This window comes from Brachionichthys hirsutus, chromosome 1, assembly GCF_040956055.1.
Source record: "Brachionichthys hirsutus isolate HB-005 chromosome 1, CSIRO-AGI_Bhir_v1, whole genome shotgun sequence".
In the NCBI taxonomy this organism is placed as follows: Eukaryota; Metazoa; Chordata; class Actinopteri; order Lophiiformes; family Brachionichthyidae; genus Brachionichthys; species Brachionichthys hirsutus.
Window position 1 is genome coordinate 14,208,900 of NC_090897.1, and position 27,344 is coordinate 14,236,243.

General features: G+C 41.4%; 1 protein-coding gene across 1 annotated transcript in view; it reads right to left on the reverse strand.

The window, feature by feature from the left end:
- The window catches only part of itfg1 (integrin alpha FG-GAP repeat containing 1), a 109,375-nt gene that overhangs the window by 73,042 nt on the left and 8,989 nt on the right, over positions 1–27,344 (reverse strand). The window contains exons 7-8 of the mRNA XM_068738971.1: positions 14,870–14,919; positions 9,063–9,147 (exon numbers count right to left, since the gene is read on the reverse strand). Of these exons, the coding sequence (XP_068595072.1) occupies positions 9,063–9,147; positions 14,870–14,919 (135 nt within the window). The remainder of the gene's footprint in view (positions 1–9,062; positions 9,148–14,869; positions 14,920–27,344) is intronic.

Genomic DNA, 27,344 nt, shown 5'->3' on the forward strand with positions numbered 1-27,344 from the left:
CTCCGTCTCCATTGAGAGCACTTTCATTGATGACCCTACAATGTTGTTCTTTATGAATGAAATTAAGATATAATGGTTTGTTTGTTTTACCTGCGGAGGCAGGATCAATAAAACGAGAGTGCAATGCAGGGCACTGCACAATCCCTATTTGAAAGAAGTTTGAGTAATTTGCCGACACCCACTGGATCAATAATTCACATGCACACAAATCAATGAAGAAAATGAATGCTTGTTGCAGTCCTGATTGTTTTCGATTAAATATTTAATGCATCAGAGTTTAAATGTTAGTTGACTGAAATTCTTTTGATTGAATGAGGACTTCCAGTTTCATTGCACAAAGTTGAGGGGTTTCAATTTGAAGAAAGCAATGAATAAATACATTACAATCTGGAACAGATAATGCCAATAAATAACCAGATTCTCAGACATTCTTCTACACGAGAAAATGTAACTTCAACAACTATTAAGAATGATACATCCCAAATTCTCTGAAATGCAAGGACACGACACCGGACTTCAAACAGATAATTGAATCTAATAATAATACTAATAATTATTTAGCCTCATGGTAGTGCGGTTAGCAGGAGCTAACGTAGCATTGGCAGTGTCTCCCTCGTGCCGGTCTCAAGCCCGGATAAATGTTGCGTCAGGAATGGAATCCGGCATAAATATTTGCCACCAGAAATTATGCAAATCAATGTGAATAAGAAATGTATACTGGATTGGTCGAGGCCCGGGTTAACAACAACCGCCAGCAGTGTTGTTAACCCACGGGACGCTGCAGGAAATTGGATTACTGTGGGTTGAAGACGGGTGCATCAACAGCGAAAAAAGAGGGAATGGAAGAGTTTAGGACTGAGAGGACTTTGAATGTTTGGACGATGATGGGAAAAGCTAGAGACCTGGTGGATGATGATGAGGAGAAAAGTTGATGTGTTGTGTGTCCAGGAGACCAGGTGGAAAGGAAGCAAGGTTGAAGAGTGTTGTGTAGCTTTCAGTGAAGACTTGAGACAGGCTTTAGGTGGAAAAGAGAGGCTTCCAGAAGACTGGAATACAACAGCTAATGTGATCGGGGGTCCCAAAGCGTTCCCAGGCCAGAGCAGAGACATAGTCTCTTCAGCGTGGCCTGGGTGTTCCCCGTGGTCTCCTCCCAGTCGGCATGTGCCCTGAACACCACAATAGGACAGGCCTCCCGGACACCTAAATAAGATGCCCGAGCCATCTCACCTGGCTCCTCTCAACATGGGGGAGCAGCGGCTCTACTCCGAGCTCCTCCCGGATGACAGAGCTTCTCACCCGATCTCTAAGGGAGAGCCCAGCCAGCCTACGGAGGAAGCTCATTTCAGCCGCTTGTACCTGCAACCTTGTTCTTCCGGTCACTACCCAAAGCTCATTACAACCAAAAATAAACTTTATGCAGGGGAAATGCCGCAGGTCGAGCGAGGACCCGCACAGCGCATACAGGGACAGACGCGCGCACGCACATCGTGTGCACGCTTTTATCAACGCAACGTAACAAACGAGGATTTCTTCCAGACGTGTTTCAGGAGGTGATTACAGACCATCACAAACTACGAAGGATTGGCTGGATGGTTATTTATCTGTTTTTGGGTTGATAAGGACCCAAACTCACCATAATAATGTAGAAACATGGGAAAAGTGAGGTTTTCATATTATGGGACCTTTAAGCTTGCATTTTTGGAAAAGGTTTATGAATGTGTAAAAAAAAAAAAAATTAAAGGAAATAATGAAAGCTCTGAGAAACTGCCGACTTGGCTCGTTGATCATGACTCCACACACGCGCTCTTGTGTTGGCATGTGAATTGGCAACCGACATAAAGCCGAGCCACTGCTTCCAGGTTTTTCATTTTACCATTTATCTGAATCCTCTTCAACAAGGGGAACTCAACACTCCTAAACAGATGTTGTGCCATGTGGAAGGGGAAATCTGAAAGACACCGAGGATGAACGACAGGACAAAGCAGGAAAGGAAGAGAAACGGAATGCGGCTGTCATGGGCAACTGAGCGAGAGACGGGACGGAGAGAAAAAGAGAGAGACATATAATAAGGAGATAATAAGTCAGCGAGTTCCTTATTATGTTCCATATTTAAAATCATTTAAGAAACATATCAAACTGTCTGTCAATGATATAAAGTAATTATATTTGTCTCCAAAGTTTGTTGGATTTGCATTTCAATATTCTCAAAGTCAACCGCTGATGACACGCAATTAAATTTCTTTAACAATCATAAAACACACTGGAGACAGACAATTCCATCCCTGTCACGCTGCAAAGCCAATACAGCACCCATTAATACTGGCAGAGAAGAATGCTTAACTAAAATAACAAGAAAGCAAATACACGGCTATAAGTGGTGAGGACAAATAAGATGGAGATTGTGCCATCTTTGTTTTTGTTTTTTACATTCTCTTAACTTGTCTGCATTTGTGCTCAACAGTCACAACGTACAAAATGTCAGTCACTGCTAGAGTTATATGCAATTTATTTTTTATTGTGATTGTGACCATCACCTGCCCTATTGGCAGACTAGCCTATTCATATTTTATTAGTTTTATTTCCTGAACCCCTTTTTTCTGGCAGGGCACAATATCTTGCTGAAACAGGCCACTGCAATCAGGGTATATCGTTTCCATGAAAGGGTGCACATGCTATGCAACAATGACTAGGTGGTATGTCTCAAAGTAACATCCGCATGGACGGCAGGACCCAAGAATTGCCTGAAGAACATTACTCACAGCAGCACACTGCCTTTGCTGGCTTGATTCATTTGTGTTCCACTCCTTGTTTTGTATTTAGATTGATTTGCTTCTAAAAACTGTTTGAATGTCCTCTGTGTCTTCTCAGTCAGAAGCAGCAGGAATGCTGCCGATATGTAATGAAAGGCATGTTGTAAGAATTGGAGGAAAAAGTCATTATTGTGGCTTTCTAATTAACAACATTAGCGTGGGTGTGATGAAAACAAATTGAAATAGTGAATGAGTCAATCAGGTAATGATTTGAGCTTTTCTTCAGAGTTTATGTGAGAGAGTGTAAGGAGAGATGGAGAGACACCAAATGAGTGCTAATTCAGAGCTACAGCGGTTGCTACTCGCTATTCTGTCTCTGATGCTTACCGTCAGTGCTACACCGACACACAGTCCCACATGTCCTCCCCTCCATGAGTACCTTCTTTCATCTATCTTTTTTATCTTTCTCTGTACATGTCCCGTGGACTGTCCTTCACCTGTCTCACATCGCCTCCATTTTCTCTCCCTGTTCTATTGCCCTCTTATTTTAATGCCACATTTTATTAACCATTGTTCTCTCCTTCCTCACACTATTCCTCTTTCTGTCACGCTGACAATGCATGGTGCGGTGGAGATTGGAGAGGAACGAAAAGAGGGAGGCACGGGTGAGGAGCAGGGAGGCCAAGGAAGGGCCGGGGCAAAGGAATAAAGAGAAAGTGGGATAACACAACATAGAAAGCCAAGAATATACACAACACTTATGAATTGTGACACACTGGCAACACAGCAAATCATGAAAAGCACATGCACAAACATATACGTGGTGAGATTGTGCAAGATGACGTATTACAAACCGAATGATTGTTTTCAGCAAGCCTGTGTGCTAAAGGTATAAAGAAGGGCCGGGTTGTGTGATATAACAGGTCTTGTCCTTTGGGAGGACACCGGCACTATTAAAAGGTTAGATCAACACATAAAACATCCATTCCAACCTCGGCAGTCTTTCATCAGACACATTATTTATGCCTCCAGAAGCCCAAAGTCATTTCCGCACAGGCGCTCCTTGTCTTTCAAATTAATTCTCAAGGTAATCTGAGCCTGGACTAGACGGCCGACCAGTTTTCTCTCTGATACACTTGAACTGCATCAATCAAGCTCATTTAAGGTGTACATAAAATATAACAAGCATCCAATATTAAATGCGATTGTGGAATGTTGGGGGGGGGGCATGCTCTAAAATCAAACTAATTGTAGAGAGCGCGAATGCAAAAAGATTCTGCACCTGTAGATTTCAGCTCAAGCAGCCTATTTGGCTCATACCTTCTCTCCAGACCATCTTCAACCCTCTTCTCACATGGAAGGTGTTCCATTACCACCCAGACGCTTCGAACACCTCCGAGATGAAGTATGTGTGAAACAACTAAACGGGGTTTGTGAATTTCCATTTGAACAGACACCATTTTGTAACATTGTAACGGCAATATTCCAACTTGATTCAAAAACAAAGTGCTACTTAGTGTGTACATTGCTGTTGGAGATATTTCATAGTACTACTTGTGCATACACAGAATATATAAGAAAGACAAGAAAGGAGGCGATGCAGCATTTAGCTTCAAAGTAGGACGTGGTTTACAAACAAATCGCATATTAAAATGTGCAAATTAATGTCTGAACTTGGAAACTCCAAACTCATGAAGCTCAAAAATGTGCCTAGTGATAGAAATATTTCTCAATGTGAAGTGTATCACAAAATAGTGCTTGATTTCAGATGTATTTTTCTCATTAATGCATTTAATGCCGATGGATTCCTTTTGTACCATACAGTTCACACCTGACTGGACTCGATGCGTCATGTAGCAGGCCAGCCTTGGACTGAAGCAGAGACTAACGGAGAACGCGGCGCTGAAAAAAGCCAAGTGAGTGCGGAAGCAGTGGTTGAAAACATGACAAGACAGCAAGAGAAAAGCATAAAGGGGAAATAAAAGCCGTGTGCAAAGTCTGCACTGGCTGAAGAAAGAAAGAGGCAGATAGACAGAAAGGACAGGCCGGCTGGATGTAAATGCCTGAGGGAAGAGCAGAGAGAAATAGGCTGTCCTGTTAACACGCTGACTTACCTGCGAGTGCACACACTCACGCGCACACACACACACACACACCATGATGACAGCTGCTCCCATTTTAAATATCACTTCCAAACACATTCCTATTTTCCTGTCTACAGAATCTCCATATCTTGGTGAGCTGCTGGTCACACAGCAACCTGCCTCCACCCCACCTGTGGTGAAGCTCGCTGACACACTCGGTTGTGGGACTTTGTTATTCTTTTCCTAACAATGAATTATGCATTGACCATTGTCAATACGAAAAACGCAATTACTGCCGGTTTTGTCGGGCATATGTCAAGAGTCTAACCACAAACATGCAGGTATATGCGTACGTGGACGGATGACTTTAGCAGTCCTGTTCAACTATAACTTAACTGTCCATTTCATGTCGTTGTTCCATCTGGCCGTGGTTTGGCCGGCGGTTATGAGGACTGATCTAAAAGTTAAGCGTGGATATCCTCCACAAGCAGCACTGAGGAGTGCGCCAACATTCTACACAAGGCAATCTAGAGGTAGAATTTGTCCAGGACCAGGTATATCAGTGCTGTAAATGTTGCATAGTCCAGATGGGAAACCTGAGAAGGTTTCCCATCTGGACTGAGAATCCAAGTGAATAAGGAACCAAGGCCAGATTGTTATTCCATGTGACACAAACTACCAAAGCAAATATGATGGCAAACAAAGCTTTGACAATATAGAGAATGTGTTTGGCTTCTAGAGACAGCTAGCGCTGCATTTAGCACAGCAGGCAGAGCTGCAGCAGCGTTACTGTATCCAACAGCCTGTAGGATATCAGATACACCATCTGGCTGCTACTTCATACACTGCATGAGGCCAGTACGAATTCTCATTCTTTTCAGATCTAATATTTACCTCCGCCAGGGAGGTTATGTTTTTGCTGGTGTTGCTTTGTCCGTCTGAATGTAAGCATCATAACTCAAAAGGTTACTGAAGGATCTTTATGAAATCTTTATGAAATGTTGGGAATGGAGGAACCGATGAATTTACGGATTCAAAAATCAGTTACAAATACACATCAACTCCGATTCACTTTTCTTTTCATGGTTGGTGTATAAAGACACCAAGAAGAATTTATAAACTTCTGTTGATGATCCAGATCACCATGTGGATTTGTGAATCTAATTATGAGGGGAATGAGCTGCTCGGCGGAGGTCTGCGCTCTCTCTTGCATCGGGTGAAGAGTCACCTATTCATGCATTATTGCAGACATCTGATAAATACACTATAGATGCTTTAATAAAAGGGCCGTCACTTATTCAGAATAACCATTAAAAAAAGAAGTAGTAGCTTTTATTGCGACCATATTCTTGCACAATTAGTTTGGCAGGGCCATTGTATCTCTGCTTGAATAGGGCTGTCTTTCAACTACTGCAGAAAAGAAGTGGAGAACACTGTTTGTTCAAGCTGAAATGCGCCAGTTTTGGACTTGTGGTACTTAAATATTTAAGGTTTTTTAACATAAGAGTGGAGCTTGTCTTTTGTTTTTGTCTGGATTTCTTGTCAGAACCATTCTCATATGAGTCATACTGAAAATACTGCCCAGCCTCATTAATTTTATAACAAAAGATGCACTCCTGTTGCTCTGACTGACAAGACAGAGTTGGAATATATATATATATATAAGCTACACAGCAGTTACAGTGATAAATGTGTTTCAGGTGAGGATTTCAGCATTTCTAATGAGATCTGACCCAAACTGATGCCAGTCAGACAACTTACATGTTAGAAATGTTTATCAATACAACTGCAGAACATACAATATAAGAGCTTCGACCTTTGTCACTCCCCACAGGCGTCTAAACAAAAGAATTAGGGAGTGATCGGCAAACAGGTGCATGCTGGTGCTGAAGGTGCAGGATGGGTAAAGCATGCGGGGCAGCAGCAGCAACAGCATTAGGGGAGGGAGGAGAAATTACTGCAACTTAAATATTCTGCCAATTGGGAGGATGTGCTCTTCTATCATTTGACTACTGTCCTTACATGCTGCCTGGCCTAGACTTAAATGTTTCACGTCATGTACATCATGCCATATATAGTTAATGCATATTGTAAAACACTAACAATGCAGCAGTTTTTAGGAATAGACAGCATCCTGGAAAACTAAAAGAGAGAGAGAGAGGGGCGAGTCCACCTCCAACAATGTAATAACACCAAGAGCTGTCCAGATGAAGAATAGAGGGAGGAGAAGACAAAGGAGAGTGAAAACCAGAAAGCTATAGATAGCAGCTACAGTATTAGATCAAGGGGAATGAAGGCCGACAGTGTAAATTGAGGAAAAATATTGTACCACAAGAGATGTTAGATCCGACAAGGCATGTCCCTCCCAGACTTCTGTAGGGTTAATAGTGGCGTGACCCTCAAAAGTCTGAATCCCCGGATAACGAGGGCAACGTCTTCAAGCCCTTTCTAAAATAGGAGCTAAGAATGAAAAAAAAAAAGAAAAAACGATTTAAGAAATGAAAGTTTTTAAGCTTTAAGCCTGAGATGTTAACAATAAAAGGTCACCTCCCCCAGAGACGATGTAGTGCATACACACATTTTGCGAGTATCACACAAACAGGCAAAACACCCACACCCACACAGAGCATATAGGTCATTGCCTCGCTGGCTCACACATTACTGCCAATTTGGGAAGGGGAAGTTTGTTCACTAAATATTTGATGGACACCTCTGGTTGCAATGAGATTAACAGATTAATCTTGAAAATAAGTATGTGCTTATCAGTATGAAGCTTAGTGTGCACACTTGTGTGTGTCTGCATGCTTATGTGCATGAGTGCCACCCAAGCCCAAAAGTTAATAGAAAAAGAAAATGCATCTAACATTACAGAGTTAGTGACGGCGTTCTGAGGTCACGGGCAAAATGAAAACAAGGAAAGATAAACACAAACATTAAAACGGTTTTTATCCGAAATTTAAAAGTGAGTAAAATCAATACCCTTTTCCTGACAGGTAAATGTTTTGAGGCTTCTATTGTTCATGAAAGTAGTATATATTGTCTCTACAAAAAACCATTTTGATACACAGGACATGACATGACACCTTCTCCCTTTGTCCATAATCAATACAGGTGATGAAATAAGTGTAGCCACGTAAGGGGATACACTTAGTGTTCCCCATTTGGCAGTCCTTTGTTGCTTCACATGAATTGCTGCAGGGAAATGTGCAAAATGTGCACGATTTTATGCAATCTACTTTCCCCGTTCAACAGATCAAAAGCACTGACAAAGAATATATTACGCTACTTTTAGAAGTGAGCTGCAGACAGGAATCTCCCGCATGAGAAACTGAGATAATTAAAATAAATAACTAACCTGATTTCTAAGAGCTCAAATGAGGACTTCTCACGGATTCAGACATTACATCTGGTGACATCAGCATTTAAAAAATTGAGAACTTTGTACTTCATTTCAGTTGCCTTCAAATCTTCCCAAGGGAAGTACGTGCCTCAGCCCACGTACACGCTTCGTTAATTCATTCATACTTCCTATCTATATCTATATGAATATAAAGTTCTCCACAAAACACATAAGTATAACTAGTATTATTCTGGTGGGAAATCACTAGAAACATTGTCAACAAGCAATAAAAAAAGAGGCCACCACAATTTTACCGCTCACTTGGCTGAGGTTGGCGCAGAGACAAGCTGCAGCCTGGAGTTTAGCGAGCCAGCGGAGATTTGCTGTGAATAAATGTAAAGCTGAGCAGAACAATAAATAATACCGGCCAAGATTGTTAAAGGGGATGAGCTGTTCAGGACAATCTGGCTCTCTGAAAGATTGTGTATTTGTGTTTATCAGTGTGTGTTGTCTGGGATTGAGTGTGACTGCAACCGTATGTGAGATTAGCCAGTCTGGAAAGGCTTTGGCATCAGTAATGTGAGGTGTGTGTGTGTGCGTGTGTGTGTTTGTTTGGGTGGTTGCACATGGAAAGAAAGTTACGTGGTAGAAAGCTGCAGTGATACGGAAGCCCCCAGCCCCCAAAAAACAAGAAACCCAGACACTCCTATTATGAATCCTTTGACACAGATCGACTTCCTGTTTTGGATGACCTTTCGGGTCTCTCCAGTTACACTAGAAATTTCAACAGTACATGTCAGATTTAAAAGGGATCAGTCTGCCACCTTGTCACAAACACAAGAGGTCCATCACAAGTAACAGATAAAGCCAAAGCTCTGTCATTCTCACCAAAGTCCACAAGGGAGGACTGTCCCACGATCTTGACCGATGGTGGTTCTGCCGGCATGACTTCAGCTCTGGTGAAATTTCCATCCTAGGATAAGAACAGGGATAGAAGAGAAGGGAGAGGAAGGATTATATCGTTTCATGAATGCTCCTACACACTGCAGCTGAGGGAGAGGAGGGCTGCTTTTATCTTCAAAGACTCAAGTCTATTATTGCTGAAGAGTATACAGTCATGAAAACACAGAATGGGTGTATGATTGATGCAATACTACTGTAATCTGTACATGTAGGGGCAATGTTGAGCATATTTTATAGAAGATGAGTCAAATGTAAAAGAAAAAATTTAAAACAAAAAAACAAAAATCATGAAGTGTGTGTGTAATCTGTAATCTCATGTAAGTGAATCAAGACTGATCATGATTTATCTATGTTTGGATATAGCAGCAGATATGATTCTGTTCAATGAAATATTGATTGGTTGCTAGTTCCCTGATCCTAAGTCCTACTTCTATTACATTTACTGAGAGAAGTAGAGACGTGTCAGTAATAAAAAAATAAATAAATACATTACTGATATGAGTTCAAGCCATTAAAGGGTAAAGCAACAAATTCAATTGGATTCATTAGGGATAAAAGTCTACCAAAACTATTTTGAGTGAAATGCAAGGGAAGAGGCTAAAAGCAAACTTTGAAGAAAAGAAACAAAGTAGAAAGAATATGATTAAAAAAAAATGCCTGACTTTGCAGCTTGTTACGGATGAACACCAGTACAGTAATAAACTACATTTTCAATTTAAGGAATGCTGTTCACTCTACATATCAGCGTTGCGTGACATCCTGGAACACTGACATAACACACCCTCCCTGCATTGATTTTCTGTGTGGAGGAAAATGCAACAACACAAGATTGAAATGTTGTCGATATCAAGAGCCATTCATCGCTTGTCTTTTTCCGAAAGTGGACATTGTGTAACTCTCCAATCAGGAAGCGCATCATTAATTATTTTTTGCACAGTTGGCTATTTGCTGAAAAAACTAATACAATGAATTGGACTGTGAGTCCAAACAGCTTACATAGAGAACACTAAGAGTGAGATGCTAGCTTCTGGCAGACTTGTTGCTAAATGGCACTACGGTAATAAGGATAAATTATTATTACTTTGCCATGACTGAGACCAGACCACAATTTATGTAAGTGACTTTTATAGAGGAAGAACACAGCATGCATTTCTAATTTAATATTAGGTGCAGCACACATTTCGTGTCGTCGTAGCCGTGAAAAGACAAGTGCTGCTAATACCACTTGACGACACGACACTGAGCCGGGATGCACAATACCACAACCCTGATACTGAAGCAGCTAAAGGGAATTATTCAGGCATCATTCATTTTATTATTTTCACCTGTCCTTTGTGGAAAAAGGCTTACTGGGCCATTGGAGGGTTGATATTATTTAGACTGTGAAAGCCTAAAGCACAGAGAAGGCAGGTATAGATGAAGAGGTTAACGGAGACATATTATGAAAAACTCACTTTTCCCATGTTTCTACACTATTATGGTGATTTTGGGTCACTACCAACCCAAAAACAGCAAAATAAAGCACCAAGTGAATCCTGCATAGTTTGTGTAGTTCTGTAATCACCAAACTGAAATGCGTCTGGCAAAAATCTAGCCCCCTGTGATGTCACAGATGGCGAACGTGCACATGCATGCACAGTCATTGCGTGCACGCAATGAACTTGGTTTCAGTTTCGTTTTCAGAGGCTTTTCTGACAGAGCTGTTTGAGACAGTGTCTTTTGGAAAAAGAGTATAATATGTGATCTTTAAAATCTGATAGTTTTACACTGTCTGAGGCTGAGGCTGACAGTGAGGGCCATGGTGGGACTCACTTTGGTCTGGTTACTACAAGTGTACCAAAATGTCCATGAGCCACATATTCTAAGCGACTTTGAGTTTTTAGAAAAGTGCTATATAAATAAAATGTATTATTATTATTATATTCTGGCTGTTGTTTCAACTCGACACAAACACTAAAGAAGACTTGCCTGCTTTATAACTCCTGTAAGTTAAATGAAAAAGTGTAATGCACACACAAAGCATTTTAACGGGACACTGTGAGTTCATGTGTGACAAAAACAAGTTAAGTCTTTCTACTTTTCTCAGCGCTCACGCATGTCCTGTGCCGCAGAAAATGAAACCTTTTGAAGTGAATCTATTTGAAAGCATGGAGAAATAACTCATAGACAAGAAGTGTTCATTTGTGCATCCACAGATGCAGATGTGGGCAGGATATTAACGCTGTGATGAAGAGGAGACCCTGAGTGACCGATTGGTTTCCTAATTGCAAGATGTCATAAATAAAACCGTGTGAGACAGTGTGAGATACTTTCATTGATATTTGAAGATCACAGGATTGCAGGTCTTGTTCACATTCTTCCTTTCTGTTCACATCTCTCCCAACACACACACACGTTCCCTGCTAAATAATGCAATGGACTGACATTGTGCTGTTGTAGCAGTAAACGACATTTGACTGGAAGAAAAGTGTCAGATGACAATAGTCCCCTGTCAAACAGAAGCATTGTGAATTTATGGAAAAGTATTTTTTAGAAATGTTAGTTGACTCGCTCTTGATGGAACCAAAAGACCACCATGTGGATGGTGTAAATCTAATTAGGAGGGGAACCAACTGCTCGGGGGAATTCTGCACTCTCCGAGTGTTTCAACTGAAAACAAGCCCAAAACATTGTAATTTAGGATTCTGTAACTATCAAATATAGCGTTGTCTTTCCTTCTTCGTCCAAATATCATTGGGATTCGGTTGGAGCTCACGCTATATAAGCTCCTCCGTGTCAGTCAGGGCGGCTAACAATCAGACTCAGAGCCTGTCACACCTTTTCTTTTGGCGTTCTTTGTTTGAATGTTTAATAAAGATTTGCCCCTGCTGGCATAGCAGCAACTGTCGGAGATCAGGGAAGGGGGAACATTAAAATGTTTGACACCTGACACACATAACGTACGTCAATAACTAGTTCAGGGAGTGACTGAGGCCCGTGGACCAATAAAAGTAGGGAATTTAAGCGCATCCTCCAAGGCAATGTTCAAGTTTCCGGTCAACCTCCTGGCTTTACTTAACAACACCTCTGTTTATTGATCCAGTTTGTTGACCCCTACAACCCTGTCTTTGAGAATTCCCTCTGTTGTGTAATCAGAAGAAAATAGAATTGAATGAAATGATAAATTGAGAAAATAAAAAAAACTGCAATTAAACCAGAGTGGTGCAGGAAGAGGAGGGCGCTGACCTTTGACCGGCAGATGTGGCTGCATTGAACCAAAGACTGCAGAGGGATTGATAGAAGTCGAATTCTCAGAGGATGCTGGGAATGTTCAGTGTTTGTTCATATGGTTGTGTGGTTTTTGTGTGTGGTTTTGCATCTGTATAATGTTTTTTTTTTTTTTTTATACAAGTGTGTATAGATGTGGCCACTGGTTTGTGCATTTCAAGAAAGGAACAGGAAAGGTGTGCAGATCGGAATGGGAAGATTTTGGCTGTTTCACGAACTGAAGATGTAGTGACACAAGAGCGCCACAGTGGTCCTTTTTCCTATTGACAGGACTCAAACTCATTCTGTCTGTCACAGATGGTGTGTGTTCACTTTGCCTTGCTCTCAGAAGCACTGCTTCTCTCTATTCAAACAGCGCTTAAAGAGATCCACTTCACCAAACAATGAGCCTTCGACAGACAAAGTATATCAAGATATAGTGAATGAGACTCTGGCCCTTCCTTCAAATGAATTAAATATGACGTGACAGATACATTTTGAGAAATAGAAAGGTAGACATTCATAAGATTGTTCTTTTTGATGGAGGAGATGCAGGTCAATCCTGCATTGTAGGTGAGTCCTCAGTTCAGAGATGGTTTCTCCAGTTTGACAAATATTGGCTTCTTTATCGCCTCTCTCAAACCAACTGTCTTCCCTAGCCAAAACTTGGACATTATTGTCCTCAAAGTAGTGTCCTGTGTCTTTCAGGTACAGGTGAACTGCTGAGCCTCATCCTGAGGTGGCTCTCCCGTGTCGAATGGTTGTTTGGTCTTCCCAATGTACAAATCAGTGCTTTCTTCACTGCACTGGAGAGCACGCGATACGTCGCTCTGTTTGTGTCGTGGTGTTTTTTGTCTTCAGGGTGGGGGGCCTTGCTCTTCTTGATTTACCTTGACCTGGATGACTGAGAACCTACACAGACCTTTTTTGGTGATGGGTTTTTTTCCCCACGTCGAGTTGCTCTGGATAAAATGGAATGTTTTTAAGATTTGAGACATTTTGCTTCCATTCTAATACTAAACAAGCCTTGTGTCAGCATTCTCAAGTGTTATACAATAAGTGTTGGGCAATGCATGTGCTTATCATCTTAAGCTGTATTCACACGTCTCGCAGCCCTGAACTCTGTAGGGGCGGGGCATTCATGTTTCCTCTGAACGCTCCCTTGATTAATCTTTTCACTGGAGTCAAAACCCATGTTGCATCCCCCCCCCCCCCCCCAGTTTGGTCTATCTCCACTCTTACACACCTTCCATCACTAGAAAACCCTTCAATCTTTTTCAGTTTCTCTCTTATTCACTACCTCCTTCCTCCCTCTCTGTGATAACGCAGACTACTGTTCGCCTTGTGCCTCGACCTGCTGAATTTCAAACAGGCCCCTTCAACAAACCGCCGAGCCACAGTCTTCCTTCTCTGCTCTTCCTGAATATAAACTCGTCCTGCGGAACTGCCAAAGATTCCGCACCACCAATCCCACCGACGCTTTGTAGATCTGCTTGTTCCATCAAAAACGATATGAACAGAGGGGCGTTGTGTTGGTCACACTCTCTGCCCATTAAGTAAATACATATGGCTACTTTTAGCAAATGTACTTCCTCATCAGTGCAAACTTAAATTCTTACATCTAGAAATATGAGATGAAATATCTGTAAATTTATTATTTAGTCTTTGCTTACTTATTTCTGAAATAAACCAGGGAGACAGACAGAAACATGAAACTTCTGTCTCAAATTCGGTGGGTTTTTCTTACATTTCATTTACTCTTTTCTGCAGTGATGGTAGACATATTGGACATTGCTAATGTGTAAGACATTAGTGATACATTTTTCTTGAGATTACATCTACACTTTGAGAAATTTAATACATATTTAGTTTATTTCAAATACAAGAAAATGCAGTAGGAGTCATGATTAGGCTTTATATAATGATTATATTAAAGACAATGCATTAGCTTTAAATGTAGGCATGCAGGCCATACTGTAATTCAGCATTCAATGTTGTAGGTCTAAACTCAATATTCTTCATTTTTGTGCCATAATAGTCAATGTAATTAGCATATTGACTCTATCAGTAGTTAAACGCATGCAAACCTCAAAACACCCAAAAAGTAATTGACACACCTCTTGAATTGGTTCTTGTACAGTAAAGATAATTAAGAATACAGCCACATTTTCCACATGTACAATGTAACTCCACGAAGGCCATAACACTTGGAAGGGTTTGCAGATGGGCAGGTGCTTTGCATATTTATAAAGTTATAAGCCAAAATTGTGGAGAATGTTCACAATGTTGAAGAATCATTTATAAAACTCTCACATCCAGATCCTGATTATCACCAAAATCGAATCGCCTCTGGAATACGCGAGGACCGACCCATCTTTCATGCAAATCCAGCCATTCGTTTTTTGTGTAATCCTGCTAATAATCAGACAAACAAACTGAACCAATCCCATAACCTCCTTGTTTGAGGTAATAGAGAAGCTTGTTACCTTGTTGATCCAGGTCTCAAACTTTGGTCCTTCTGTTGTCAGGAACAAATCTGGAATGGAAAGGAAAGAGAGAGGTGTAAGAGAGCGTGCAAACCAGCACGTGATTCATTGATTCATCCGGCAATAATGGCTTTCAATGTCATTGTCTCATCCATCCAAGAGTCACCTGTACCATTCCCCTATTGCGGTGAACCAGGGAGAAGCAAATGCCTTCATGCAAGAAATGACACCAATGGCAGCATGCTTTTATTACCCTCTACTTTTTCAGACTGTATTTATGCACGTCATTGACACAATAAATTCTACTGTATGTCCACGCGGCACATTAACACAATTCTGTACTTCTCGTCTTTAGCTAAGTGACTTATTGGAAAGCGTCAGTGTCAGTTAAGACTTCTTTCAGTGAGTTCCTGTTCATAAATCAACCCAGCGATGGATTTAGCGAACTGATTGTCCTTGGTAGCATGCTCTAATTTTGTGTGTGAATATATATATCTGTGATTGCTAAAATGATACATTTGGGTTTATATGAGCTTACCTCCAGAGGCAAGACTTACTTTCTGTAAAAAATTAAAACATTGCTACGACTGACGGAAAAGTGTTTTTTCAGCATCTGCACTGCTACTAATGCCAGATTGACAGACCAGTCAGCATCATGTTTAATGTACAATGTCCCTGGTAAATAACGGAAGTATATATACTGAAAAATCTTTAGAATTATCCTGGTGATATTGTATGACTATTTTCTTTAACTCTGGCGCTGACAGAAACTAAGTAAATGTGACATTTCTACAGCAGTGACAACGGACTGGCCTTTCAAAGCAGCAGGAGAAAACAGGCGAGGGAAGGAAACATTGCATTGGTGGGATCTCCCACTGACAGCCACTGGAAATGCCTGCAGCTTACATTGCTGGAATCCTACAACTTGCATTTGTACCAAAATCCCATACTGTTGAAGCTGAAGTTGTAGGCTGCAGCTTTAAAGTGGTTCCTGTTTCCTTCACTTCACCGCTGCATTCTCTGGTCTCACGGGATTCTTGACTTTCTGTGTCAAATAGTGTATTGACTAAGCGAGATGAATGTTAGCAGTATGTTGCTATATGGCAGTAAACTTAGTATGCACAGCAGTTTGTTTTCTAATAAATGCTGTAGCTTCCCCACAAAAGTCTCGGGCCGTTTCCCCAACTGCTGCGATATAACGTTAGCTACATTTATAGGACGTCACATCACAGTAATTAGCTGCTTGCCATGTTCCAACTGGACACCAGTGTCCAAGCAGAGGATTTTAGTTTGGAAAATGTACATATCAATGTTCATTTTTTATTTTCAATAAATTAGTACATTTTTGAACTGCGGCATTTCAATGTTGATGTCAATTTCTATCGATATATTAACAGCTATGCATAAAACAAAAGGGGCACAAGAACAAAGGTGAAAAATCCTGTTTCTAATCATTTCAAGGTCATTTTATTTATTACTATTCTGATTTTATGTTTCCTCAACAGTACTTCGAGGCCCTGCATCTTTGTGTTTGCCTGCAGGGGACAATAGTTGTTATTTATGTAATCCCCATTACAGCTGTTGTGCAATTTGGACAACGGGCATTATTTTCTTCATTACTACCCCCAACCCACGACTGCATAAATTATTTCAAATGATATTCAAGAATAGAAAGGCTGAGAAAGGCTTTAAGAGGCTTAAAGTCAGAAAAAACAACAACTTTAAATTTATGAAACTTTACAGATACATGTTGCCCACACACACCCGGAATTATTTCAAAATGCAAAGGTGATAACAAATTCATGCATAGATTATGCAAATGTGTGAAGACTACAGGATAAACTCATCAATTTGCATATTGTGTACGTGTTTGTAGTCACAACGGGTGTTGTGTTGATGAGCTTTGTTAATCAGCCAATCAGACCTCTTAGGCAGAATCCAGCGGTGACTGGCTGATTGGGTGAGATGACAGCGTTTCTGTGAGGGTAGCATGGGGTAGATGGAGGAGATGCATGAAGGGATCTTCACCTTGTGAAAACTTAACATTCTAGCTTTTTTTTTTTTAAACATATTTTCCAACTCAAGTTCAGTCAGCTCTTCTCAAACTCCTCTCCTCTTGTGTTTCTTACTCTTATCTGTTACTAAATTCTTTGCTGGTTCAATTCTAGCCACGGCCACTGGTTTTATATGCAGTCGTCGCTCGCTATATCGCGTATTTGTATATCATGGATTTTCCGCTATATCGCGGGATTCTGTGGGATGTATACATTTTTAGATTTCCATTATCTTATTAATAAAATAAGCATTTTCTAGCCTAAGGAAAAAAAAACAATAAAATTATAGCTAAAATAATTATTAAATTAATTATTAAAACATGTATTCCAACACATATACAGTATTGCATGGCAGTTAGATAAGTTGTAAAGCGGTAGAGTAAACGTCATCATCGCTTTCATCGTCATGATGACGATGAAGGGTTAGGGTTAGAGGAAGCTGGAGAACCCGGAGAGAACGCACGAAGACACGGGGAGCATACTCATCATCATCGTCAGCATTCAAGTTGCATCGCAGTATATTGAATGGTGAGTACCCTGCGATAAACGAGGGAAAACTGTACTGATTTACGAGAAGGTGGAAAATGACCAAGAGCTGGGTATTAATCTTAAAATGCATTATCTTTGGAGATTGTGAAACATGACCCCGCTCTACAATCTATCCTGAGAGGAAATTAACTTTTAGGAGTGTGTTACAAGAAACACACACTGACAAAGAAGTTCCCCTTCGAAACTGAGCAATAAGATAATTTTAATATACTCTTTTTTGAGAGAAGCCTCAAAGGACTGTCCACTCTGCCTGCCTTTATCCTATATCCTTGCCAGACAGTACTGTACTCGGTCTTATAAAGAGCTACAGGCTAACAATTCAAACATTAGTGCTGCGCCCATCATTTAATTTAACAGAGATTTACTGTTCCAGGGACTTCTACTGGGCCCGCAAGTGCTTTTTAGGGACTCATTCAAGTTAAAAGAGACAGTATAAAGAGAAACGGGACAAGACAGAGCAGCGTCAAATCAAACACAACCTAAACAGAATGGATGCAGAGCACATGTCGTAATTAAATCATTTGTAAAGCCCCGTTTTCTCCAATTGAATTTCTGAAAAATAGATCTTTGTACTGAACTCAGTGCATGAATATTTGTGTTGCATTCCTCATTCTGGAATATTGGAAAACTTTTCACACAAGTATCACTTCATAAATTAAGTTAAACAAGGACATTCAGTCTGGTTTGTTTTATCAATATAGTGGGATCATCAGGGTGAATTATTTCAATGCTCTGATAAATCTAAGGACAGAAAACACCACAACGAAACAAAATGTAATGGCATATTTTTAGAGGACTGTTCCTTCGGTTCTTGCATGTCCTGCAGGATGACTTGCAGGACTCCTTTCTTAGCTTTATTTTTTTCTTAACTGTGGTATGATAAGTGATTTACATTGGATGCATCATCGTGAAATTATATCTAAAAGATCACACGTTTAATTATTTTGAGAATATTATATAAAAACACAAATTGTACTGGATGTAATTTGTTGCTCAATTTTATGAAAGAATTCCTCAGTACAGTGACATTTTATTTACTCCCTTTGAGAGTTACAATGCGCATTGCAGTACTTAATCCTAAAACGATTCAACAACACCACTGATCTGGCACAAAAACATATTCAAGTTAATAGAGCTGTCGTACTCCACCACTTAGAAAAGATGCACACATAATTGAGGTATGTGGTATGCGCTTGTGTGTGGGATTGGGGGCTCTAAGTGATATAGCACGTCCCCAGTTAAAGACATGTTGAGTGAAGAAGTCGGGTCTAGCAAAGACAGCTATGCTATGGCATTAAAATAACAAACACAGCAAAGGTAGCCTAGGAGGAAGAAAGAGACTGAAGCAAAGGGCATCCAGTTTTCTCCCCAAAATCTAGGCTTACAAAACAAATCGGTGCAAATGTGAATCTTTTAATTGAATGTGAGGCAATCTATATACTAGTTGTATTATTTTCCTCTGCATTTCCCTGCGTGCTCTCTGTGACAGTCTTCTGCGTCAGTAAATTCAATGAATACCTAATGAGCGCCATTCAAATGTAAATATCAACGTGAGCTTATAGTGTGAATGTCTATCATTCCTGGTACTAATAGAAGCTCTCAAGCACAAAATAAGTATATAGTACATAGCATATATAAAAAATAACACAACAAGGTTAGCGAATATGCTGCAGAAATGGGATTGTCTTGTATCCATGATGTTTTTTTAGAGACACATCTTGCTTTGCAAAGAACATGAACACGTTTGTGCTTAATGTGTACTAAAGGCAGATGTTTCCCTATTTATACTAATAATACATTTTGCTGTGAGCAACAAGCTGTCGTGCCAATGTGTGCCACAGGGGGCACTTCTGGGAAACTTAAAAGAATTTCCTCCAAACATTGACAGTGAATGCACCTATAACAATACAAACCAAATAATGTCACCGGTATGGTAAACATCAACACTGTTCTATGCAATTTAACTCTCGTTACACCCAGAATTAATTCTTTAAATTGTGCAGGTATAAAAAAACATATATTTAATTTGCCGAAATTTAAAACCAATTTCAACATTGCATGCCGTCTTGTTCCAAGGGATTTCAAGAAAATAATATGACAGGACAGAGATGAATGCATGAAAACTGAAATGTATTACCAAAGCCATTTGAACAAGTAATCTCACCTCCTCAGGCCAGAGCCATTTAAATTCTTTAGGAAATGCATTTTGACACTTATTTCAAGCACAATAGATATAATGCAAAAAGGACCTTATTTTAGTGACCATTCAAATTGCTATTCAACACACGGACACACCATCAATGCACCAGTAGGCAGTAGCTACCTGTAAACACTTAATGGGCTGGGGAACGAACAACTGACCTTCTGTTTAATTGACAACCACTCTGAGCCGGGGAACGTGGGCGCAGGCTGGGTGTGTCCAGAAAATATAAACTGCCATTAAAAGAAGAAGCAGAGTGGACCCGTCTAAACTGATGCTCAGAATCAGAGTGTTTTTGTAGGGGACAGGAGAGGAGCGGGATGTTGGGATATGAGCGATCCTTGAGTTATTCATAGCCTCTCCATCAGATTTGTTAAGGGGATTGGAAGCAATTTAAAGGCCTCCACTGACTGTTTGACTCGAGCAGCATTATGTCTTTCTATTCCATTATGTTGAGCCGCAGTGTGGGGATAAAGACCAGGCTTCCCATTAGCCTCTGTATAAACAGATAGGGTGATGTGAGGTGGGGGCTGAGTTTAGGCACACTGAAGAACTGTGACTTAGAGGAGAACAGACAACAGCAGACAGGAACCTCGAACGTATCTGTGCTTCTCACTATCACCCTCCCCTTGATCCATTTCTCTATGCACACACATACCCTCTTATCTGCCGACAATCTGCAGCCCAGGACAGAGGCACCACTGCCGAGTGTCAAGACGCGTTATGACTCAGAAGAACGGTGAAATAAGGACAGTCCCAGGTCTTTACCTCCAAACTGAATCAGCACCTTAGGGCAGATTGATGGGCCGGATCTATACAACAGCTCAGTCACTCTACCACAATTGTAAAGAAGGGAGTGGATGCTTTTTCTCAAGAGAGGAAAAAAAAATGCCTCTCTGTATCTCTTGAAAATGGAAATGGTAGTGAAGCGTACGAAGTAACGAGAAGTCAAAAGTTTTACGTAATCTAAACTATCTGCAAATGTCCTCGTTTGTCCTGAAACACCATTAACAATTTACCCCCCCCCCCCCCCCCCCACACACCCCCCACACACACACACACAAACTTAATTTATTAAATTTTCAAAAAAAACCACGAGCTTCTGTATTCTTTTGGTTATTTGGGACTGCAATATATATGTACACTACCGATCAAAAGTTTGAGGTCACCCAGGTCATAGCTTCTGATACTAATATTGCTGAATGAAAACATAAACACATTGTGTAATTCACATTTTGTGTGTGTTAAAGTTAGGAAAGTATGTATTAAATGCTGCATTGTTATGTTACTGGAGCTGAAATTAATTGTCTGCGTCTCAATAGATGCGACAAATATTAACATTAAGGTACGATACATTTAAGTACAGATTATTCTAAGAGAGTTGGTGCACTGAGTTAAAGATAATTGTTCTGTTCACATCAGTACTCTCACTGCCACCATTGTAAAGATGCACACACACACACCCTTCTACGGACCTACCCGTACCATTCTTTCCACGTGTGCTTTGCCTTTAGCACTGTGGAAACCACAAAGATCATAGATGAAAATGAGCAGTCATTCCACCCTGCCAGCCAGAACAAGAAAGCTAACAATTAAGTTGCTTATTAAAAGCCCTGGGGTTAAAAGACGGGAGTTAGTGAGGCCTTGGGCACTGACTCATAACAAAAGTCAGGGCCCAGTCCTTCAGTGCTTGGACATTCAAGATGCAACAGCCATGCTTGATGGTTCTGTCGAGGTTGAACAGCATCATAAGTCTGAATATAGAGAAGGACACGGCTGCTGGTAATAAAGAAAGAAAGAAAAAGCAGTGATCATTGATTCCACTGTGATGGATGGAGCCCAGGATTATACATGGGAATCAGATGACTGTGTGACACCTTTCACAAGCCATCTCTCTCTCTCTCTTCACTTCACCCACTTTCTAGTCCTTAATCAGAGGTAGAAGAAGCCAAGTGGCACAGTAAGTGAGCACTTCCGAGAATTCAGCCTCATCCAGATAGACGAGAAAAATTGTTAATGAAGCCACACGAATCAGCATCATGGAGACATTTAGAATTGTGTTTGTCTGATTTACCTGTTGCAGTTTTTGGCCATTTGGTGTAATTCACACGGCAGTGAGTTGAATATTTACCTTGGTTTCCCGCAGATTCGTAAAATCTTATCAGCATCTGTCGGATTCCACACATAATATGCAGTGACAATGCACCACCTGCTGTCTGTTCACTTCAACATTTCTAAACAGGATGATTTTCATTTCATAGAAGGAGGTAAAAAAAATGATGACGGAAACTCAGTGATCAGCAAACGTCCAGATTTCCCCTCAATCCTCGTGTACTTTCTTTCACAGAGATCGTCTTCCACCAGCCTTCAGCCCTCTCCAGGGTCTGCCTTTGCTTTCTCAGGGTGGATGGGTCATCTGAGGCCAACAACAAAAGTAAAAGCGCCATTATTACAGCCCCTTCCTTGCACCTGTAAAAGGCCTTTCAGCAGAAACAGCAGCGGTTTATCCAGGACTGAATGCTGAGCGGATCCGACAGCCAGCAGCACAGAGGTGCATTAGTGTCTGATGTGCTGTATGTTTGTGCATGTGTACTGTCACCTCACTGATCATCACCACGCGCCAAGACTTCAGGGTTATGTGCATGTTGATGGGGAAAATGCGAGGGTGCAAAAGAGGCGAAGGAGAGCAGAGCAGGAACCTATAAAGACGGTAAAGTGAAAGAAGGCGAGACGGACAAAGCTGATCCCTCGTTCCTTCACGTCGCTAATGCCTATGAGCAGGTTATTTGTTAGCCTGTTACTCAGCAAACAAGCTGTGACTCATACCCCCTGCTGGCTGTCAGAAGAACACGTGCACAACACGCTCACACATGCAGACACAGTGGTGAGCTCCATCCCCTCAGGGGTTGCAGTGGCGATGGGCTCAAGAAAGGCCTTCATACCGACTGATCTCTTTGCTCTGTTTGTGGGAGTTGAGGGACAAAATGTCCACTCTGTGGGTTATTGAGCTGTTTCGTGTGTGTGTGTGTGTGTGTGTGTGTGATGGAGCTTGAATGAGAAGAATGAGCCAACAATGTGTGTGACGTTGCAGTGTGTTTGTGTCCATTAGCTATCCTGCAGCTTTCACTCAAGCCCGCCGTTTTCATCCGTTTGCATCAATTTGTTCCATCCGTCTTTACCCTACGGACGGATCCGTGGACAGAGGGAGCACCACTGGCATTCAGAGGGGAAAAGTCACAGCCGTCACATGTGAAACAGATATCAGCAGATGTTGGGAGGTAATCCTCACAGAGAGCCAAGGCGATAAGGTTAGCCAGAAAATATGAAGACTTTGAAAATCAATCTGTTGATATCTGGTATCCGCTTCCATGTTGGAAAAACTATGACTGTGTAGCGAGTCAAAACTGATACAGTCCGGAGACACGTTCACAGGACAAACCCAAGACCTTCTGCCTGCACAGACAAGCAAAGCCAAATAACAAGGACTCAGAACGCAAATGAATCTCATGTGACCTTTGGTCTGGATAATTGACTGTGTGGTGTGACATTACTTAGTCGTTCCCCCAACACATGCACTCCTCTTCTGAAAGAGACCTTGCACAAATGTTTGATCTGCTGATGCAGTTAGAATCATCCGTCCTTCTTCCACTGGTTATCCATGGCCGGGTCGAGCAGGGATTTCCAGACCTCGCTCACCCCCAGAAACCTCGTCAAGCTCTACCGGAGGAATCCTGAGGCATCCCCAGGCCAGCCAAGAGACAGTCTGTCCGTCCAACGTCAGACAACATGTAAAGAAAATGTTCATCAAGAAAAGACTAAACAGAAACAAAATATAAGAGAGGCAAACAGGGATAAGGGCTATCAAGCCACCGTGACCTTGTATTACAGCATGACAGTCAGTGAGACTCCTGCAGTCTTGGAAAATGACCAGACATCGCTGATATCTGCTGCATCTCTTCTACCTGCAGGCTCGACCATCCTGTGTGGATGTCCACATAAAACGGAGTTTCAAGAAGAGACTTAAAAAGGGATACTCTGTGATGCTGAGCCTCTTAGAAAGGTCACCCAAAAAAGCAAAAAGTCCACTTACAGAAAAATCCTATACTGACTTTTAGCCTCGACAATGATAAACGAATAGCTTTGATGTCTCTGGATAAAGAGGAAAAATCGCACAATCCATGCAGACACGAAAACACTTGCCCTCAACACATGAAAGAGGGAGGATAAGAAAGTATTAAAAGAACAGACTAATAATGACTTTCACTTTTCTGAAGTTCTCTCAACGTAGTTGCTGAAATGCACAACGCCAGAGTATAAATTCAGGGGCGTGAGAGGCTGGATCCAAACCTGCACAGGACACCTCCATTGATATGTGTCCCTGTCGCACTGCTAGCAAGAACCCACTGGACTGTGAAACGAGCTTTTTCAAACTTGCCCAAAGCCCACAAAGACAATTTACTATGGTGTCGAAAGGGGTGGGTGGGGGGGGGAGGGTGAGGAGAAAGAAATACATTTGTACAAGTACCTTATCACAGAGAACAGTCAAGGTAAGATGTGCCATCAAATAAACTTCACTTGTTTAATATGGAGAAATATGAGTGTGTTGAAATGTCGGTCGGAGTTTGAGAGGATAGAAACGAGTATCTTTGATAATGCATGAACACACACACACACACACACACACACACACACGGCATGAGACAACCATGCACAAACAAACAGCTTGTGTTTGTGATGTCAGCCTCGACATCCATATAAAAAAAGTCTCTCACAAGCGCAGGCTGATCATTTATGCACCTCAGAATAAGTCACAATTACAGTACCAGCAGCTCCCCCCTGCTCATTACCCCACCCCACCCCTCCCCACGCACGAATACAAACACTCACATAAAAAACAGAATCCTGGCCAGGCACACTGTGAATGTCAGTGCAGAATAAATTTGTCTCTAAACCAATATATAGCCCTACTCCAACTGTTTGACCTCCATCCCGATCTATTAGAACAAAAAAGTCCAACTACAGAACGGAGCAAGGCTCTTCCGAGGAGAAACAATCTCAGAGAATCGTTACAAAGAAAAATGTAGATACATGGTGTTACGACCGAACATGCTCATGTCCACAGACGCTTTCCCCATTGTCTTTATTTTGCACGTATAATGTATATGTATACGTGTTTGTGAAAATGGAAACCGTGTGTGGAATGATTGTCACAAGCATAGGAAAGCGCATTATATGGACAGGAGAGAGAGAGAGAGACTGAAACAGTGCTGACTGGAAGGGCAGTCCTCACCAAGACAAGCAAATGCAAAAACTCAAAAAAGTCTGTTCTGGTCTCACATAGTTGAGTTGTTAATATTATTATTATTATCATTATCAACATTATATTAATATAATTATTACCATCATCCATCCCTCCATCTTCTTGATTTATCTGCCTCGCGGTTCACGGGCGTTGCTGCAGTCTATCCCTGCTGACTACGGGCGAGAGGTGGGTGTACACCCCGCACTCGTCGCCAGCGTATTGCCGGGCCACACATAGACAGACACCCATGCCTGCACACATCCACACCCACTGACAATTTGGATCCATCAATTCACCCAAATTGCAGGTGGTGGGAGGGGAGAACATACAAACGGCACACAGAAAGGAATTGAAGCCTGAAAATGTTTCGCTGTGAGGCAACAGCGCTAACCACTGCACCACTGTGCCGCACTGTTATCATCATCCTTACCATTAATTAATAATTCAATGCAACCTAAATTATGTTACAGAATGTTATTAAGGGGACATACTGGTAAATACATTTTTCATGTGGTTTTTATTCTTGTTTGCAGATGTTTGATGTTTTGACTTTTTTCACGTTCAAAAGAGTCGACTAGTCTAAATGTCAGCGTTTAAATGTTACATGGTGAAGGGACCACTTTTTCTACTTGATACTGTGACAGCTGGGTGAAAGACACAGAATGAAAGTTTGAAACCATTGAAGTGTTTTCACCAGAGAAAGTAAAATTCAGACAATCTTCCAGGACACAATGCAGGGCAGCAAATCCCATGCCATTCTGCCCTTTGTACGTGTTCAGGCATTATTTTCTATACAAGGGCCTCCATATCAGAGAGGAAAGGTTCTGCCTCATGTATTACTATTACGGTACTCATTTATCTGGGAACATTAACAAAATAAACATGTCATTTCTTCAGTACTTTTGATGTTGTGCCAGTTTTCCTGGAGGCAGAGACGGCAAAAACGACAACGCTCAAAGGGCTAGTGCATCGCACCAGGTCCTCTTAACAAGCCTGTGAGCTCACTCTAAATCTCAAAAAATGGGGAAATTAGAATGCAGGGAAAAGCAGTGGATGCAACTGATTACAGTAAGTAAGCATCAAGGGATACGCTCTCTGTCTGAAACACAGTGGGCTAAAAAGCTTGAAAAAAATAATCCATTTTAAATATTTTACCCACTACTTCACCAGTTGTCTTGCATTTCTTACACCCAAATTTGCATGACTGGGGAAACCTGTCTGAAGGATCGAGATTTCTTCTATAATTTATGCCGAGTCAAGAGAACGATCGCACATGACAGATGCATGACAAGGTCGGTTTCTTTTGTAAGATGGCACTCCAAGTATAAAATACAGATACATGAATATGCTGAGGCAATGAATCAGGCTGCCTTTCAGATGGGGCTTTATTTATGGGCCCGGGTTCTGCAGAACTAATTTGTCAGAACTCGGCTTGTACACGAGAGAGCAAATATGCTGTAAACACATAGTCGACGACGACTTGCTGGATTAGTGAAGCAGCACTAGCAGCACGACATTACTACTATCTCTAAGCTTATTAGAAAGAACCTGCCATTAGAGTCATTTAACATTTCTGCAATACCCTTCCTTGCTCGGTGAATTCGTCTCGATTAACAAAATACCTATAAGAAATGTCTGACTCTTCTATTCAAAGGTAAACTTAATCCGTTTCGCATCAATTCTTCTTCTTGGCAAACCTTGTTAAGAGGCAAATCTGTTCCCTTCCCCCCATCACCACAACATTATTAGTCAGACAATCAGCAAGACACTCCGACACAGAGCTAGTTTTAATTGGATGCTGCACAGAGCATTACCATGCCCGTTGCCTAGCAATTAATCCTTATGGCAGTATTGCTGTCTTTGTGGATGTTTTTTTCCCCAAAATGGCATCTATAATTACTTTGCAATTACTACCTTTTCCCTCAAACAAGTCCTTCTTGTGGGCCTGGTAGCTTCCTGCCTGGCGGGGCTCTTTCTGAATGGACGTGATGTGAAACGGCCCCCGCAGGCTTCCGGGATCGTGTCGTGGAGACAGATCCGGTGCGGGTGGATATTCTCAGTGTATACTATTAAAATGATAAGGGAATCTCCTGCGGCCATTTGCTTTGGATGATTATAGAAGCTTTGAGTGCTGTTAAAGCACCTGCTCACCCCGGTCGGCTATTGTATGAATACAAACCTCCTAGCTGTCCCAAAAAAAAGCCATTTTCCTGTTAATTACCGGTAGTTGTCAGTGTGGCGTAACTATAAGATCACATCCGCAGCCATGAAGCCAGCTCAGTGCTTAATAATATCTCTGCTTTTGTGGTAAAAAAGAAAGCAATACACTGCAACGCAGAGCATGACCAGTAGAGCAAGGCTGTTATATGA